The sequence below is a fragment of the Cannabis sativa genome, chromosome 2 (assembly GCF_029168945.1).
Source record: "Cannabis sativa cultivar Pink pepper isolate KNU-18-1 chromosome 2, ASM2916894v1, whole genome shotgun sequence".
NCBI classification, from domain to species: domain Eukaryota; kingdom Viridiplantae; phylum Streptophyta; class Magnoliopsida; order Rosales; family Cannabaceae; genus Cannabis; species Cannabis sativa.
This window is the reverse complement of record NC_083602.1, coordinates 41,453,481-41,469,464: the sequence shown is the minus strand read 5'-3', so window position 1 is coordinate 41,469,464 and position 15,984 is coordinate 41,453,481. Positions and strand designations below refer to the sequence as shown.

The following is a 15,984-nucleotide window of genomic DNA, read 5'->3' as shown; positions in this document are numbered from 1 at the left end:
TGGAATCACATTTCTCGGAGTCCCATGACTATTACTGACCGTTCCAACGGTCTCTTCCTGGTTGAGTTTGGTTGTGATGGAGATAGGCGTCGCGTTTTGCTGCAACAACCTTGGACCTATCTCAACCAAGCTATCCTAATGGACATCCCAAACTCCTTGGATGTTCTCAATGGTGATATCCTACTCAAAATCCCTCTTTGGGTTCAAGTGTTTAACACTCCGTTCCTTAAACGCTCGGAAGAACTAGCTGTCCTTGTTTCTTCCTCCCTCGGTCATCTCTTGGAGATTTACCGGCCATCTTTTCACGAGACTTGGGGGCCCTATTTTCGACTTAGGGTCATGTTTGAAGTTGCTCAGCCTCTTCCTCGAGGCATGCCGGTCCATTTCTCGGGTATAAATAAAGTTGTCTGGCTTGAATTGAAGAACGAGAATCTTCCAGATATTTGCTTTTTCAGCAGCCGAATGGGACATAGTTACAACAAAGGGTGCATGGATTACATGAAAGCATGTGACGAAGCCCCGTTCCCTCCAGAACTAAGGTATGACATCAAAACCATCATGGGTAAAGTTAAAGTTACCACTAATGCTTTGTTGTGCCCTGAACAGCTCAACTTTGCCAACCCTCCGGTGGCTTCCTTTATGACCACTAATCCGGCTAGTGCGATGTGTGTTGCTCCCCCCGACAACATGCTACCATTTCCCACATATGGCTCCCAAGGTCATTGCTCTCCTCACGGCCAAACCCAACAAGTGGGTTTATACAAGTCTGGCCCATCAACCTACACACAAGAACACCCCCAAATGACCCAAGCCGAGGCCCACACCACCACAATCACCCCCATCAACCCCACAATCCCCCACCCGAGACCATCACACCATCCTATACCGCCCTTCTCAATGCCACGATGAGTAACACGAGCGTCCAAAAAGCCTCTCCTATTTCCAACCCGAGCCAGGCCATCACCCCCCAAAATTCTACCATCTCCCACTCCACTAGCTCAAAATACTGTCAAGTGCCTTTACCAGAAAATATCCCACTTCTGGATACTAGTAAAAGACTTGAAGCCATGAATCTCACTTACCAGCCAGGTGTTGCAACTCCCACGGGCTCAAAGGCTTCGAGGAAAAGGAACAAGCCTGACTCCAAGGACAAATTCAAAAGGCAAGCTGAAATGGTCATTGGGGAGCTCCGTCATCAAATCAAGCGATCCCGCTCTGACAATCCTCCTGTCACTGAAGCCTCTCCTGGAAGTGCAGGCCTAGCCACTAAGCAAGCCTGCCTGCCGCCATGAAGCTTGTGAGCTGGAATGGACGTGAACTTGGGAGTGACAGTGCATTCCGGAATCTCTTCCGTTTAGTGTCTTCATGTAATCCTACTATTTTATTTGTTATGGAATCTCGGCTTGTTAAAAATGCTATCGATCATATTAAGATCAAGCTCCATTTTGATTCGGGCTTAGAAATACCTAGGGTAGGTAGAAGTGGGGGCTTGCTTTTGTTTATGGACTAATGATGTCACTGTTACTTTACGTTCCCAATCTAATAGTCATTTTGATTGTTATGTGTCGTGTGCTCTCACTAATGTCTCTTTCCACCTTACCTGTTTTTATGGCTCTCCTATTGCATCGCTCAGGCCCCATACCTGGCAAATTTTGAAAAGGATAGGTAGGGATAACCCTGGTCACCCTTGGATTATCATGGGGGATTTTAACGCTTTTCTTTTTTCGCAAGATAAACAAGGTGGTAATCCTGATAGGGGCCCCTCGCCTAATTTTAGGCATCTCTTGGACTCTTTTAACCTTTTCCCGCTCGAGCCCGCGGGTCCCCTGCTCACCTGGAATAACAGTGTGGCTGCCCCCAGAAACATCCAAGAGCGATTAGACTGGGGAATCACTAATAATTCTTGGATAGATATCTTCCTTGAGGCCACTCTTTCTCATTTGGGTTTCTTTGGATCTGACCACCCAGCCTTGGAATTAGTCACTTCCCCCCCTCCGGGCTCTCGGATGAAGGATAAAAGTAAACGCTTTCACTTTGAAAATGTTTGGTTAAAGGACCCTAGTTGGAGCCAAGTGTTTGATCAATCCTGGACTGGCCCCTCGGCCCACCTCGAGGCCATCCCCAATCTCATTGCAACACACGCCATGTGCGCTAGAAGTCTTAGCAATTGGAATCACAAAAAAGATTTCAATTTCAAAAAGCACATAAGTAAGATTGAGAAAGATCTGGAAAGGGCCCGCTCAACTCCTTTTTGGGATGATCGAACTATAGCAAATATCAAAGACCTCTAATCCAAACTTGAGGCTCTTTTGTACAAGGAGGAAACTTACTGGAAACAGCGCGTTAGGACTCAATGGCTGGCTCAGGGGGACAAGAACACAAAATTTTTTCACCAATACGCCTCTCATCAGAAAAAGATCAACAAAATTCATAAACTCCATTCGCCAAATGGTGGCATTATCTCTGATGAGGTGGGTATCACTCGGGAGATTGAATCTCATTTTGACCAACTTTTCTCTTCCTCGCACCCCGCTGAAGAGGATATGCATAGAGCACTGAAAGGCATTTCGTGTTCTTTATCCGACTTGGATAAAGCTCTTCTGACTGAAGAGTTTGCCCCTGACGAAATTGAAAAAGCATTTTTTCAACTTCCCCTAGACAAAGCCCCTGGCCCGGACAGATTCAACTCTAACTTCTACAAGGCTACCTGGTCAACTGTCAGGAATGACATCCTTAACGCAGCCTCAAGTTTTCTCAATGGCAACGGCGATGTGGCTTCCCTGAACACCACTCTCATCACGCTCATTCCTAAAGTCAAGCAACCCACATCTATTTCTGAGTACCGACCTATTAGCCTTTGCAACATAGTTTATAAAATTATCTCGAAGACAATCGCCAATAGACTCAAACTCGTCCTCAACAGCTTGATCTCGCGCAATCAGAGCGCGTTTCTCCCTGGTAGGCTCATATCGGACAACATCATTATTGCCCAGGAGGTAGCGCACTCCATCAAGCTTAAGTCCAGAGGGAAATCAGGATGGATGACGGTTAAACTCGATATGGCCAAAGCCTTTGACAGAGTGGAGTGGGCATTTATAGTGGCCATACTCCGAAAATTCCAATTTCCCCACCGTTTCATTCGATTGATCTTTGCCTGTATCTCCACAGGCACGTTTCAATTTAATCTTAATGGCAAAGTCGTTGGTAATGTCATTCCTTCTAGAGGTATTTGCCAGGGTGACCCCCTTTCCCCTTACCTCTTTCTATTGTGTGCGGAAGGATTCTCCTCCCTCCTGCACCAGCAAGAAAGAAATAAAACTCTTGTGGATTTTAAAGTTGCTAGACGGGCCCCCACAATCTCTCATCTCCTGTTTGCGGATGACAGTTTTCTTTTCTGTCAAGCTTCTATCAGCTCTTGTAACACCATCAAAGATGTCCTGGAAGTGTATGAGAGGGCCACCGGTCAGAAGGTGAATTTCCAAAAGTCCTCACTCTACTTCTCCCCAGATGTCGAGCTCAGAGATCAAACTTTAATTTTAGATTTTTTGCGAATCCCGGTCCGTTCCTCCTTTGAAAAATACTTGGGACTCCCCCAGCACATTGGGCGAACGGAAAAGCAATTATTCTATTATCTTCATGACAAGGTCTAGGGCCACCTTCACAACTGGAAGAATAAAGTATTTTCAAAAGGAGGCAAAGAAATCCTTCTCAAATCCGTCATTCAGGCCATCCCAACGTATTCTATGGCTTGTTTTCGCCTCCCTGTAGCCACATGCCATTCTCTTGAGTCCATTATGGCCAACTTTTGGTGGGGTGTCAACGAAAATAACCGCCCCAAGACTCACTTGCAAAGCTGGAAAAAGCTTTGCGAATCCAAAAGGGATGGCGGGTTAGGATTTCGTTCGCTGGTACACTTTAATCAAGCTTTGCTTGCAAAGCAAGCCTGGCGCATCTTAAAACAACCAAACTCAACAGTGTCAAAAATTTTGTCCGCTAGGTATTACCCTCATTCATCTTTTCTCGATAGCTCTCCAGGACACTCTCCATCCTTCGTTTGGCGTAGCATTTGCTGGGGAAAAGAGCTGCTGCACAAAGGAATTATATCAAAAATAGGTAATGGGCAGAACACATCCACAACCCGCGATCATTGGATACCGGGCATCCGTCAGGTTACCCCCATTTCCCCCGTCCCTGACAAAGTTGAATCGTTCATCACTAATTCTATGACTTGGGATATAACCACCTTAAACAGATTCTACCCGCCTCATGTGGTTGAGCAAATTCTTGCTATTCCCCTCCCTCTTTCCCCTTCTCCTGATGATCAGATTTGGGAATTTTCAAAATCTGGAGCGTACTCAGTCAGATCTGGTTATCATCTTAGCCTTTCCTCTACTTCCCCCTAGATATTCCCTCTTCTTCCTCCCCCTCACCTTGGTGGAAAACCCTTTGGCATCTTAATCTTCTTGCCAAGGTGAAACACTTTGCTTTTCGAGCCACAAACTCAACCCTCCCCACCGCAAAAAACCTAGCCTATAGAAAAATCATTCACTCCCCGGGTTGTGACCGTTGTGGAAATTTAGAAGAATCGGTGTCTCACGCTTTGTTCTACTGTCAGAGTATTAGAAGAGTCTGGAAAGATACGCAATTTTATCCTTACATTTTTCCTTCCTCTTCTGAGATTATGTTTCATGATATAGCTGATATGATATACACCTCTCTAACCAAAAAAGAAGTAGAATTGTTTCTTTGCACTGCTTGGTTCATTTGGTTTAACAGGAACAAAGCGCTAAAAGGTCAAGCTCAAGATCAGGCTCATGCAATTCTCAACCTGGCGCATTCCTACCTGGCTGAGTTTAATTCTTCTCTATCGGCTTCAGCACCCACCTCCAGACCACAACATTCTATAGCCACCACAACTTGGTCTCCTCCGGCCTCAGGTCTTCTCAAGCTCAATGTGGACGCAGCAGTTTCTAAGATAGACGGAAAAGCGGGTTTTGGCGGTGTTATCAGAAATAGTGAAGGTTTGGTAGTTGCAGCCCTGGCCCAGCCTTACATCGGGGGAGGAGCCGTCCTACTCTTGAAGCTAAATTCCTCCTCTCTATGCTGCGTTGGTGCATCGACGAACATTTCCTGGTCCAAGAGGTAGAAACGGACTGCAAAGCCATTACCGACACACTGTCCCATAATAAGGAAGATTTTACAGTTTTCGGAGACCTTATTTGTCAAATTAAGGAAGCTTTATCTCTCATCCCTAACGCCCGGCTCTCTCATGTCACTCGCGGTGCCAACTACTTTGCTGATAAACTGGCACATCGGGCTTTGGGGTTAGATGAAGTTGCAATCTGGATAGGCGATGACCCCTGTCACCTTATTGAGTTTCTTTCTCTTTAGCGGGCTCCCTTTCTCTCAAATATATATATATATATATATATATTAAACCATTTTAATTGTATATGTTTATTAAACCATTTTAATTGTATATGCTTACTTACTATATACAAATATTAAAAACAAAAAAATTGATAAATTTTTTACCAAAAAAAATACCATCTTTCAAGCCTAGCTAGTCGCCACCCATGGATTGAGATGGGCCAATGCATGTATGTAGGCGGCCCACAAAAATTAGGGTTTCGATGAACAAAGATAAGTCCTATAAATACCTCTCTCGCCTCAAAGGCCATCATAAACTAATACGTCACTGCAATTCGATAATCCCGATCTTTTTTCTTTTTTTAAATCTTAGCTGATATTGATCTTGAAATATTTTCTATTATGTTAGCGTCTATTAAACTGATTGCCAGCGCTGTTTGCATTTGCTGTGAGCGCTGAGTATGAGCAGACGCCATAGTTGATCCGTTTCTGCGAATCGTAGAGGCCTTTGGTGGCCGCAAGGAACTCATCGCCTCTCTCCTTTTCGTCGTTTCGGGCAAATTTTCTTTTTTTTTTTATACATTTATATATATGCATATTGTTTAGTTGGAAGTGATGACTTTTTCCCCAGATGATCGAAGCTGATTATACTGAGCGCACTATTATTCTCCTTGAGAGAATCAAGCCAATTTTCTGATCCATACATTCATATATATATATATACATATTTTTGTTTCTTTTATTATTAAGTTTAGCCTAAATTATATTTCAAGATTGCTTTTTTATTTATTTCTTTTTTTTGGAAAAAAAATGAGATGGAGGTGATGACTATTTCCCCAGATGATCGAAGCTGATTATACTGAGCGCATTATTTATCTCTTTCGAGAGATCAAGCCAATTTGTCTGATCCATCTTTGCACAATAATTGTTTTTTTTTTTTAAATTTTAAAATTGTGCGAATCCATAAAACATTAAAACCTATCCCCAATAATGGGTTGTACATTATAGCGAAATAACCTTTCATGGCAATGTTTTTTATTTGAAGATTTTTTTTTCTACAGATTTTTCTTAGGTTTTAATATGATTCGAGCAACCTATAACAATTACTTTTATCAGTTACAGTCATCGGAACATCATCATAATTTTTTTTTATTGAAATAAAAAATTTGAGTGGACCTTCAGTTAGATTAATAAGTAAAATAAGGTCTTTATATGAACCGTTAAAAGTACTCTATAATGAACGAATTGATACCAAAATAACAATTTATTTCAAATTGGAAATCTTAAGGGATGAACTTGAAATTGTTAACGAAGTTGTTTGTTATCCGTGTTAGATTAATAACTAAGATAAGGTGTTTATAAGAAAGTAAAATATTTGCCCGTAATCTGGATACCGAACACACTTTTCATTATCCAAAACCAGTCCGACGTCATTTATCTCGGGCCTTCTGTAGGCTATTACTGTCCACCAAAACTCAGGACTTAATTGTATTAACCTGCAAAATGGAAGTTTGAACTATTTTCGAGGATTTTTTTTTTTTTGACTATTTACGGGAACTAAATGTAACTTCCAGCTTGAAACTTTGGGCCATTTCTAAACATTTTTTTGGTCATCAGAAATAACTGGGTGCTCAGGTTGACCATTAACTTGGTGTGTTGGTTTTGACCACTTAAATGCCAATTTTGCTCTAAGCATTCTCTTTAGAATGGTCATAAATGGAGTAAGAGACTCCGTCCTAAGTTCTTGAACCTTAGAAGTTTCAAAATGATATCTCAAAAACTTTGAAATACACCTAATGCTTAGGCTGACAAATAGCCTGGTATATTAGATTCTTCTAATTCAATTTGATTTACCGTTCATCTAGTATTTTACAATAATTGAGAGACATGAAGTCAGAACAGATAAATTCACAACTTCATATATATTTTTTTTTTCATATTTTTGACTAGATGATTTACTTAGAAATCGGGTAGTTTCGAGTCTTGTTTTCGTAAAATAGCAACATCTTCGAAAACTGGTGATCAGCTTCATTAGAACACAGAAATGGCATAAGTGATGTCAAAATATCACATAAGCATCAAAAAATATATTCACGTGTTTTTCCACTTATAGAGTGTCCAGGTTGGTGATGAATCCAGAACAACCTTTTGTAAAGTGGTTATAACTCACTCAATATTGATTCGATTGACGCGATTCAAATTGTGTTCTGAAGCTATTTCAATTCAATATCAAGTTATGCCTCACACTTCAATTGCAATTTTAAAGTTATCGACTTCAAATTGACTCTAAGGGAGTTATGAATTTAAGATACAACTTACTTGGAGTGAATCCTGCTATTGGGACTCGAAATTCGAAAATTGACGATCAATTTCAAAAATTAATTTTTATGTATTTTTCTATATTTTTTTGATTATTTTATTCCTATTTAATAGGACTTCCTTCACCTATAAAAAGAGAGCTGCTCTAGTTTAGTTTTCATATTCAGAAAAACAGCCATAAGGTTAGAAAAGTAGATCAAAGCATCTTTTTTTAATTTTTCTCTGTAGAAATTATTGTTTCAATATAGGGAATTAATTACTATAAATTTTTGTCTAGATTTCTAAGTCATTAGAGTGGGATTCAAAAATAATTTTATGTTTTTTAAAATTTCAAAGGTGGGAGTCTACATAAAAAAAAAAAAAAAAAAAAAAAAAAAAAAAAAACCTAAATTTTCAAATTATTGAATCCAAAAATTCTTAAAATACAACCAATCACAAATTTAATTTTTCAAAACTCAAAAACACTACAAACATTTTTAGAAACAAATTTTAACATACAAAATTCAATTTTTTTTATTTCCAAAACTCTTTTTGAAAACAAAATTTTTGAATCATAAAACAATCAACCCTTTAACGATCTCTCTGCCAAACAAGCCAGTATTGCTCCTTAACAAGCCATAGAATTATACGCTCAAGTCAGGTTATCAACTAGCCAAGTCTACTCATAAAGCATCCGTCCCCAATTCCTCCCAATCTACCAAATGGCAGAAGTCTTTGTGAAATCTCAAGATCCCCCTAAAAATCAAACACTTTGTTTACCATGTATGTAATAACTTGGTGTCAACAAATTCAAATCTTAATATCTGCGGTCTTCAAATCAACCCAACATGTCCTCAATGTTAACAAGGTCTAAAAACTCTACTTCATGCATCGTTCAGTTTTAAGGGTGTTAAGAAGCTCTGGTTAGGTACACATTTCAAATCCTTGCTTTACAAGACAATCTTTTTCAGCTTTTGACACTATATTACTAATAAAATCCCAAGTGCAGGAACATGAATTCAATATTTTCCTCTGTATGTTATGGAAGATCTGAAATAACCGAAATGTAACAGTTTTCAATGGCCAAAGTCAAGAACACCCAATTAAAAGAGGAGGCACAATTTTACCACCAATACCAATTGGTGCAGGGAGTACTAGAAACACAAAATGACCACAGACCAGTTGAACCAGTCACGTAATGAGAACCTCCACCTGCAGGAACCATGAAATCGAACGTGGATGGTGCTCTTTTCAAAGAAGACAACAAGAGTGGCTTAAGAGTGGTGGTGCAGGATCACACAGAAGGCAGGGTTACTAAAATCATACAGAGGAGTGCATTCACCAAAAATAATTGAGGCCACAACCCTCTTACAAGCCCTTAAGATGGTGCAAACAACACCAATTGCCAATTCACTACATTAAAACGAATTGCCTCAACTTGGTGAAGCATGTCCAACAGCTAAATGACAACATCTCTCACTATGGAGGCGTTATAGTGTCTACAAGAGGAGTTATCTTCTCTCCCTAATGTAAAAATCTCCTAGGTCCCTCGAAGTGCAAATGACTTGGCGTACAGGCTCACAAGGAGATCACTTGGGTTAGATAACGAATGCTCATGCGATGGAAATTTAACCCCCCCAGGGGTAGTTTCCCTAAAAAAAAATGCTAGTAATATCTCTCTTGATTGTAGTTTGAAAAATCTTGATAGGCCACTGTTCAATATGATATAGCATGTATAATCGCATCTATACTCACGCTGTGATGACCATTAATGGGAGACATTACTTAATTTACATTCATAGCAAAAAATAATTACCAAAAACAAGTTTCACAACGCTACATATTCTAATCATTTGAAGACATGGCCGTGGTGTATTTGAGTTTGAGGTAAGCCTTGATGAAGGGCTCCAGTTCACCATCCATTACAGAGCTAACATCTGATGTTTCCAAACTCGTCCTTACATCCTTCACCAGTTTGTATGGGTGGAAAACATAGTTCCTAATTTGCTGCCCCCACTCGGCCTTCACCGCATCGCCTCGTATTTGCTTTATCTCGGTCGCTCTTTGCTCCTCGGCTATGACCAACAACTTAGCTTTCAAACGGCTCAGTGCCTTGATCTTGTTCGCCAGCTGAGACCTCTCCTCTGCATTGTGTTTTTGAATAAGTAAAAGACCAAGACTACAATTTTATTGAGTAATAAACCCGAAAAGGAGAAATGGTAAAACTATAAAGAGAGAACCTGTACACCGAACAGTGACACCAGTTGGGATATGAGTGATTCTGACTGCAGTTTCAACTTTGTTCACATTCTGGCCACCTTTCCCACCTGCCCTTGAAAAACTTATATCCAAATCCTCCTCAGGGATTTCAACATCTAAGGAGTCTTCAGGAAGAAGAGGCATGACTTCAACACCAGAAAAGCTTGTCTGCCATGTTGTTTTTAAGTTAAACCATTGATTAGGATTACACATATTGTGAAGATGAAAATGCTACTTTGATGGATACCTGGCGGAGGCCTTTGGCATTAAAAGGTGACTGTCGAACAATCCGATGAGTTCCTTTCTCTCCGGATAAGTATCCATAAGCATATCGGCCTTCAACTTCGAGTGTTGCCGATTTAATCCCTGCTTCCTCTCCTGGGGATTTCTCAACCACTCTGGTCTTATATCTCTGCTTTTCTCCCCATCTTACATACATCCTGAGAAGCATGTCAGCCCAATCCTGCACTGGAAATTATCAAAAGGTATTTACACAAGAAAATGAGGGAGTCAAGTTTAATTTTGGCAACAAATAATTTGAAAACAGTACTCGGCAAACATTTACCACTACCTTATTTTGGAAAAGAATGTAAATATTGCATAGGACATAGTAGTACTATTTCACCTGAGCATCAGTGCCTCCAGCACCAGCTGTTATAGAGATAACAGCTCCTTCTTTGTCGTACGGACCAGAAAGAAGTTCAGTCAACTCAAACCGGTCTAAAGCCTTGTTCAATTCCTTGATAATACTGTTAGCCTCTTCAAGCAGAGCAGTGTCTGTGGAGTCCATCTCTTCAGTTAGAGTGACTATTGTTTCTGCATCTTCAACCTATATTTAATAATGAGAGACAAAAATGTAAGTGGAAAGGGACATTTTCATTGTCAACAGTTGTAACTAGACAAGAAACATAATAAGGAAGGAAAAACCATTAGTGGCAATCTTTTTTTTTTTTTTTCGGTAAGGATCATTAGTGGCATTCTTAATCACAAACAGAATTGCATGGACCTTTGTTTTGAACTCAGTAAGCAGTTTTATCTTGTCTTTGACATCATTGAGAGCTGAAAGAGTTTCCTGAGCACTGGCTCGATCATCCCAGAAAGAGCTATCAGATGCTTTTGACTCCAAAGCTGAAACTTCTTTTTCTAGTAGTTGAAGACCAGCAGAGGCTCTAATCTCTTCAACACGTTCAGAAGCTGCTTCTACTTCTTTTCTAAGGGAATAAAAATCTGCGCCCAAATCGAAGTCATCATAAGTTCATAAATTATTAACCAAAAAAAGAATAAAACAAAACAGAAAATTGACAAATTCAATTGACTTGTAACTAAAAAGCTTCGTCCTTTAAGCTAAGGCAATTGAAAATGCCACAAGATGATAAAATTAAGAACCAAAAGAAAATTAAATCACGGAGCTGAATCTTTTGTTCTTAAAATCTAACTCAAACAATGCTAATAAAAGTAGAAACACTTTACTAAGTTCTATAAATGTTAATCATAGAGCAAGCGGAACGCTCTAATTTTAAGATCAAATTAAGAACATACCTTGCATAGCCCATTCTCTGGTCTCGTTGTTGACTCCCTCACTTACTTGGCTTTGTTGTGTTGCGTACAAAACTGAAGCACCCAAAATGTCAATAAGCAAACTTCATCCAAAGAACACACAAATTCAATATAATTACTTAAAGTAGCCAAAGAAAAAGTAATCTTTCATGAAACCCATTACGCTCCAGCAATATCAGACAGAAGGGTAAACAAGCGATTTTGAAAATAAAAACAAACCCACGAAAATTCCACCCCAGTTACCCAAGACCAATACAGCTTTCCTTGTAAACATTCAAAAGAGCCAAAAAGTAAAAAAGTTATGAGTTGACGCACCATAACGAGGAGAGCGAGAATAAAGTGGGAGGTGTTTTGGGGATAAGAAGGGGAACGATGTGGGATTGAGCGAAAGCAAAGGAACTGGCTTTGGCATTAATGGCAGTGAATTATTGATGGGTTTTGGGATAATCATAAAGGTTGAGCTGTAGAGAGGTCGAAGAAGACAATCCATGGCCAACAAAGCTCGCTCTCTCTCAGCTCAGCTCAGTTCATTTTCAAGCAAGAAAGTAATAATACCCGCCAGCGACATGAATCTCATCCCTATTTTAAGCGCTCAGATGCTGCCACGTCACCAGAGTCTCTAAGTGAATCTGAGCCATTAATTCATGGTCTGACTATGTTGTTATGTTTATCCAACGACTGAGCAAACAAATCATATCTTGGTCGCCAACGACATGTCGTTTCGATAGTTTTGAAAATTTGACTTATTTATATAGCCAAGGATCGAGAAATTCACTTTTCTTGAGGCCTGATTCCGATTAGGGCTTGTTTGCGGAGAAGGAGAAAGAGAGTGAGAGAAGCGATGGGAGGTGGGCATGGAGAAGGGACGACGTACAAGGGATTAACGATGTACGCACCTAAGCGGTGGCACGTAATTACTGGGAAGGGCATGTGTGCTATGATGTGGTTTTGGGTTCTGTACAGAGCCAAGCAAGATGGTCCTGTAGTCTTGGGGTGGAGACATCCTTGGGAGGGCCATGGCCATGGACATGATGAGCATTAGGTATTTCTTCTTCTTCGCTTTATCTGCAATTTTCATTTCAATGATTGTTTATACTTGCAATTTTAGGTGTTCAAAAGGTTTCATTCCATGATTGAAAGGGAAAGGGAGTTTTTGTTTTGAATTTTTCATTTTATTTATTTGATTTTGGATAATAGTTCCAATTGAGAATTGCTCTTTTACCACCCACACCTGCATTCTGTTTTGCTGTTATGAAATCAACATGATCACATTATCGCTTTTCTAATTTAGAATCAGAACTTGAAAAACTTAAGTCCATAGATACGCTAGTGACGTATCATTCTTGAATTGGTTATGAATAAACTCTTAGAAGGAGGAGGTTGGGCATACAATTGGATTGATAATAGCTCTTTTGTCCTTCATTACTGCTTTTAATGTCCCTATGGATTATTCTTAACTTAGAACCTCCATGAAGATGGGCCCTCTGCTGTTCCTACAATGATGTTAAACTACTGCTTCCAATTCTGAATGTGAAACATGTTCTTCTCTGCATTTCACAAGTCAAAAGAAAAATGTATTAGGACCATTTGTTTTGTTACTTTGTATTGTAATCATTAAAATTGAGAACTAATGTAGAGAAAGAATAATAGAAAGAAAATTTACCAAAAAGAAACTGATTCAGACTCCTATTGGTTACATACTCGTACACCAGCAAACTCTCAGGGCTTTCAATGCTACAACCAAGAAGTTTAATAAGGTTCCTGTGTTGCATTCCACTAATCAAATTAACTTCATTGAAGAACTCATCTACCCATTCCCTTGTATTATAGATCAATCTCTTAACTGCTACAGTTTTGCCATTTGGAAGAGTCCCCTTATACACCGAACCGGCTCTGCCTTTTCCAATTTTCTTTGAGGGGCTGAAATAATCTGTGGCTTTCTCAAGTGTTTTTGATATTTGAAACTCACAAACTCTGCGACTTTGAAGCAGAGAAGAAGGAACTGATTGTGATCCTTATTCTTATTGGATCTCAATCGTTGTCTACGACATCTTATTCTTTCTCTGCTTTGGTCTTGTTGTCTCTTCTTCTGCAGTTTCCAACCGTCACCTTTCTTAAATGAAAAGAAAAAAAGAGTTTCTAACAGTCACCTAATAGTAATGGACTTTAAGACTTTTTGACAGAAATAATTAAAACACAACAAAATCCGTCTCATAGACACTTAGAGGAGGAATTCCGTTTCAGCCGGATAAACAATTACTTCACTCACAACAGGTACTGTACTTTGAGGCTGCTAATAAGGATTAAAATACAGAGGGAGGATGGAAACTTTGTCTGGTTGTTTGAGTTTTCTGAAGTGATTCTCTCTGTTTTGTATAGAGTTTTACTTTCGTATTCTACAGGGATATGATTTAGCTATGATCCAATTCTCTTTTGTTTATTTCTTCTTCTTAATAATAGTAAGGTCTGTCATAATTAGTTTATAATGTTTAGTTCTAAGATTGTAGAAATCGTGTTAATAATCGTACGAGATTTTGCTCTCAATTTTTTGAAACGTAAGAGCCAGGGCCAAAGAAACTTCCATAAATTTCTGATTTTGGTTCAATTAAAAAAATTCTGTTTCTTTCATGTGAATCCCATTTGTATGGTATTTGTTCCTACATATATTTTATTTCAGTGCTATGTTTAAGTTTGGGACAATTATATATTGGTGTTGATGAAGTGTTTGGTAACATTGAGGAACTTCTCTCCAAGTAAAATCTAGTTTATGGTGTTTCTAGGCAATGTGACTTGTAAATATTTTAACTACACATAGTGACAAATATGTTACTTGGAACAATGTTGTGTTGTTGATTGGAGAGAGCATTTGTAGTTTTTTTAAAAATCCGGCACTTTATTAGGAGAAGCAAAATAGGCAGTGCTTTAGAGAAGTTTTGAGCCAAAATGTACAATGCTTTATTGAACAGCTACCAACTAATATAGCCTGTTTAGAGAAGTTGTTAACAATTATGGTTTATGTATTTACATCTCTTCAGCATTGTTGTTAGTATTTGACATGTTTATGTTAAAACTATAAGAATTTTTAAGCCACAAGAAACTTTGTTAGATATGCATTTATTATATAGGTAAGACACACACATATATATAAAGGTTTGTTGAGAGTTATTATATGTGCAGCACACCTACTAAACACACTACTTTTTAAAACAATGGAAAACAGTGGGTATCTGTTGTTTTTTTTTTTTTTTTGATGGAAAAACTATATGATGTCGTAATGTTTGACTATGCATATACCATTACTCATTTGTTAATGTTAAATGATAAGAAAAGTGGTAGAGGTATTTGTTGTGATTATGGTTAATTCATGTGTAAATGCATATTAGAAAGGAGGAGTAAGTATGAAATTAATATTTATTAGCATTGTTGTAATGATACCCACTTTCTTACCCAAGAGGGTAGGTAGTTCAAATGATCAAGTGTGTTTTTCTTTCCCCACAGTGTGATGCTTGAGTCCTTCTTGGGCAACTACATAAAAATGCTATAGGTTTTTCATTCCCAAATATTCTAGGGTTCTTTCTTACCGACATGATAGCTCGAATGGTCAAGCATGTGGTTTGTTTCCCAAAATGTGTTCTAGTCCTTTGACACCTACATAGCAACTGGCAATTGTTATAGTTTTTTCTTTTCTAAATATTATAAGGTTAGACGAAGAGCTTGATGTAAAAAATGCTACATTTGCTCTTAAGTTCCTTTGTAAGAGTTGACAATTATAATTGACCATAGATGTTTATTGCAATAGTTAATTTCACAGGATGGCGACTGATCATTTTCGTATTGTATGTTTTGTTGCAGGTAATCCTGAATGAAGTGGGTGTGAAGTGAGATCTCTAAGGGCTCTGTTCATAGATGTCTTTTTGGCACTTCTTTGTCATATTCTGTTCAATAAAATGAATTTGTTTGTAAAGGCCTATGTACTCTCCTTTGAGATCGTCTGCTTGTTATGCCTTTTCTGAAATACTCTTGGTTGGACTTGAATTCGCAATGAAATCATTGTGCTGTTTCTTTTTCAATTGTGTTTTATATCATAAGTGCTTATTAAGTCTACATTTATTTAGCGAAATGCTCTCCGTACGGTAATATGCTAAATCCTCTCCAATCTGTAATTTGCAATAGGGCTGGCCCTTGTATACGGGGGTTAAGTTTGTGCTTAGGATTCACCCCAACCCAAGGCCAAAAAAAGCTATGGAAAAAAAGAGGGTATAGATTTGAACTTAAGATCCTTAAATTATTATTAGTTGATTGTAATACTACACTCAAAAAAAAAAAAAAAAAAATCTTCAAGAAAAAAAAAAATATTAGGCACTGCTTGGCTCAACAAAATATCGAAGAGTGGTCTAATTCCAATTCAACTCTCCTCGGTGAAAAAAAAAATTAAGCGTTCGTTTGGTACGCTGTATTATACCTTATTGTATTGTATAGTATCTATATATATATATAAAG

At 38.6% G+C, this 15,984-nt stretch overlaps 3 protein-coding genes and 2 non-coding genes across 5 annotated transcripts; 4 read left to right on the top strand and 1 right to left on the bottom strand.

Moving 5' to 3' along the window:
* The first annotated feature begins 1,288 nt into the window (after positions 1–1,288).
* LOC115719948 (uncharacterized) lies at positions 1,289–5,146 on the top strand. The gene is made up of 5 exons (XM_061109357.1): positions 1,289–1,367; positions 1,732–2,042; positions 2,319–3,470; positions 3,651–4,351; positions 4,777–5,146. The coding sequence occupies exons 1-5, from the start codon at positions 1,289–1,291 to the stop codon at positions 5,144–5,146; spliced, it is 2,613 nt and encodes an 870-aa protein (XP_060965340.1).
* An 830-nt stretch (positions 5,147–5,976) lies between these two features.
* LOC115721579 (small nucleolar RNA Z103) lies at positions 5,977–6,072 on the top strand. The gene has a single exon (XR_004012594.1). It is a non-coding gene; the product is annotated as a small nucleolar RNA Z103 (small nucleolar RNA).
* A 113-nt stretch (positions 6,073–6,185) lies between these two features.
* LOC115721578 (small nucleolar RNA Z103) lies at positions 6,186–6,282 on the top strand. The gene has a single exon (XR_004012593.1). It is a non-coding gene; the product is annotated as a small nucleolar RNA Z103 (small nucleolar RNA).
* A 3,049-nt stretch (positions 6,283–9,331) lies between these two features.
* On the bottom strand, positions 9,332–12,048 carry LOC115719271 (peptide chain release factor PrfB1, chloroplastic). The gene is made up of 7 exons (XM_030648243.2): positions 11,800–12,048; positions 11,467–11,538; positions 10,934–11,154; positions 10,553–10,756; positions 10,175–10,390; positions 9,909–10,095; positions 9,332–9,812 (listed from the first exon to the last, which is right to left on the bottom strand). Exons 1-7 carry the CDS (start codon positions 11,972–11,974, stop codon positions 9,514–9,516), a joined length of 1,374 nt encoding a protein of 457 aa, XP_030504103.2. The 5' UTR covers positions 11,975–12,048; the 3' UTR covers positions 9,332–9,513.
* Positions 12,049–12,249: 201 nt separating this feature from the next.
* LOC115719272 (NADH dehydrogenase [ubiquinone] 1 beta subcomplex subunit 2) lies at positions 12,250–15,554 on the top strand. Its single transcript, XM_030648244.2, has 2 exons — positions 12,250–12,526; positions 15,337–15,554. Exon 1 carries the CDS (start codon positions 12,326–12,328, stop codon positions 12,524–12,526), a length of 201 nt encoding a protein of 66 aa, XP_030504104.1. The 5' UTR covers positions 12,250–12,325; the 3' UTR covers positions 15,337–15,554.
* The last annotated feature ends 430 nt before the right edge of the window (positions 15,555–15,984 follow it).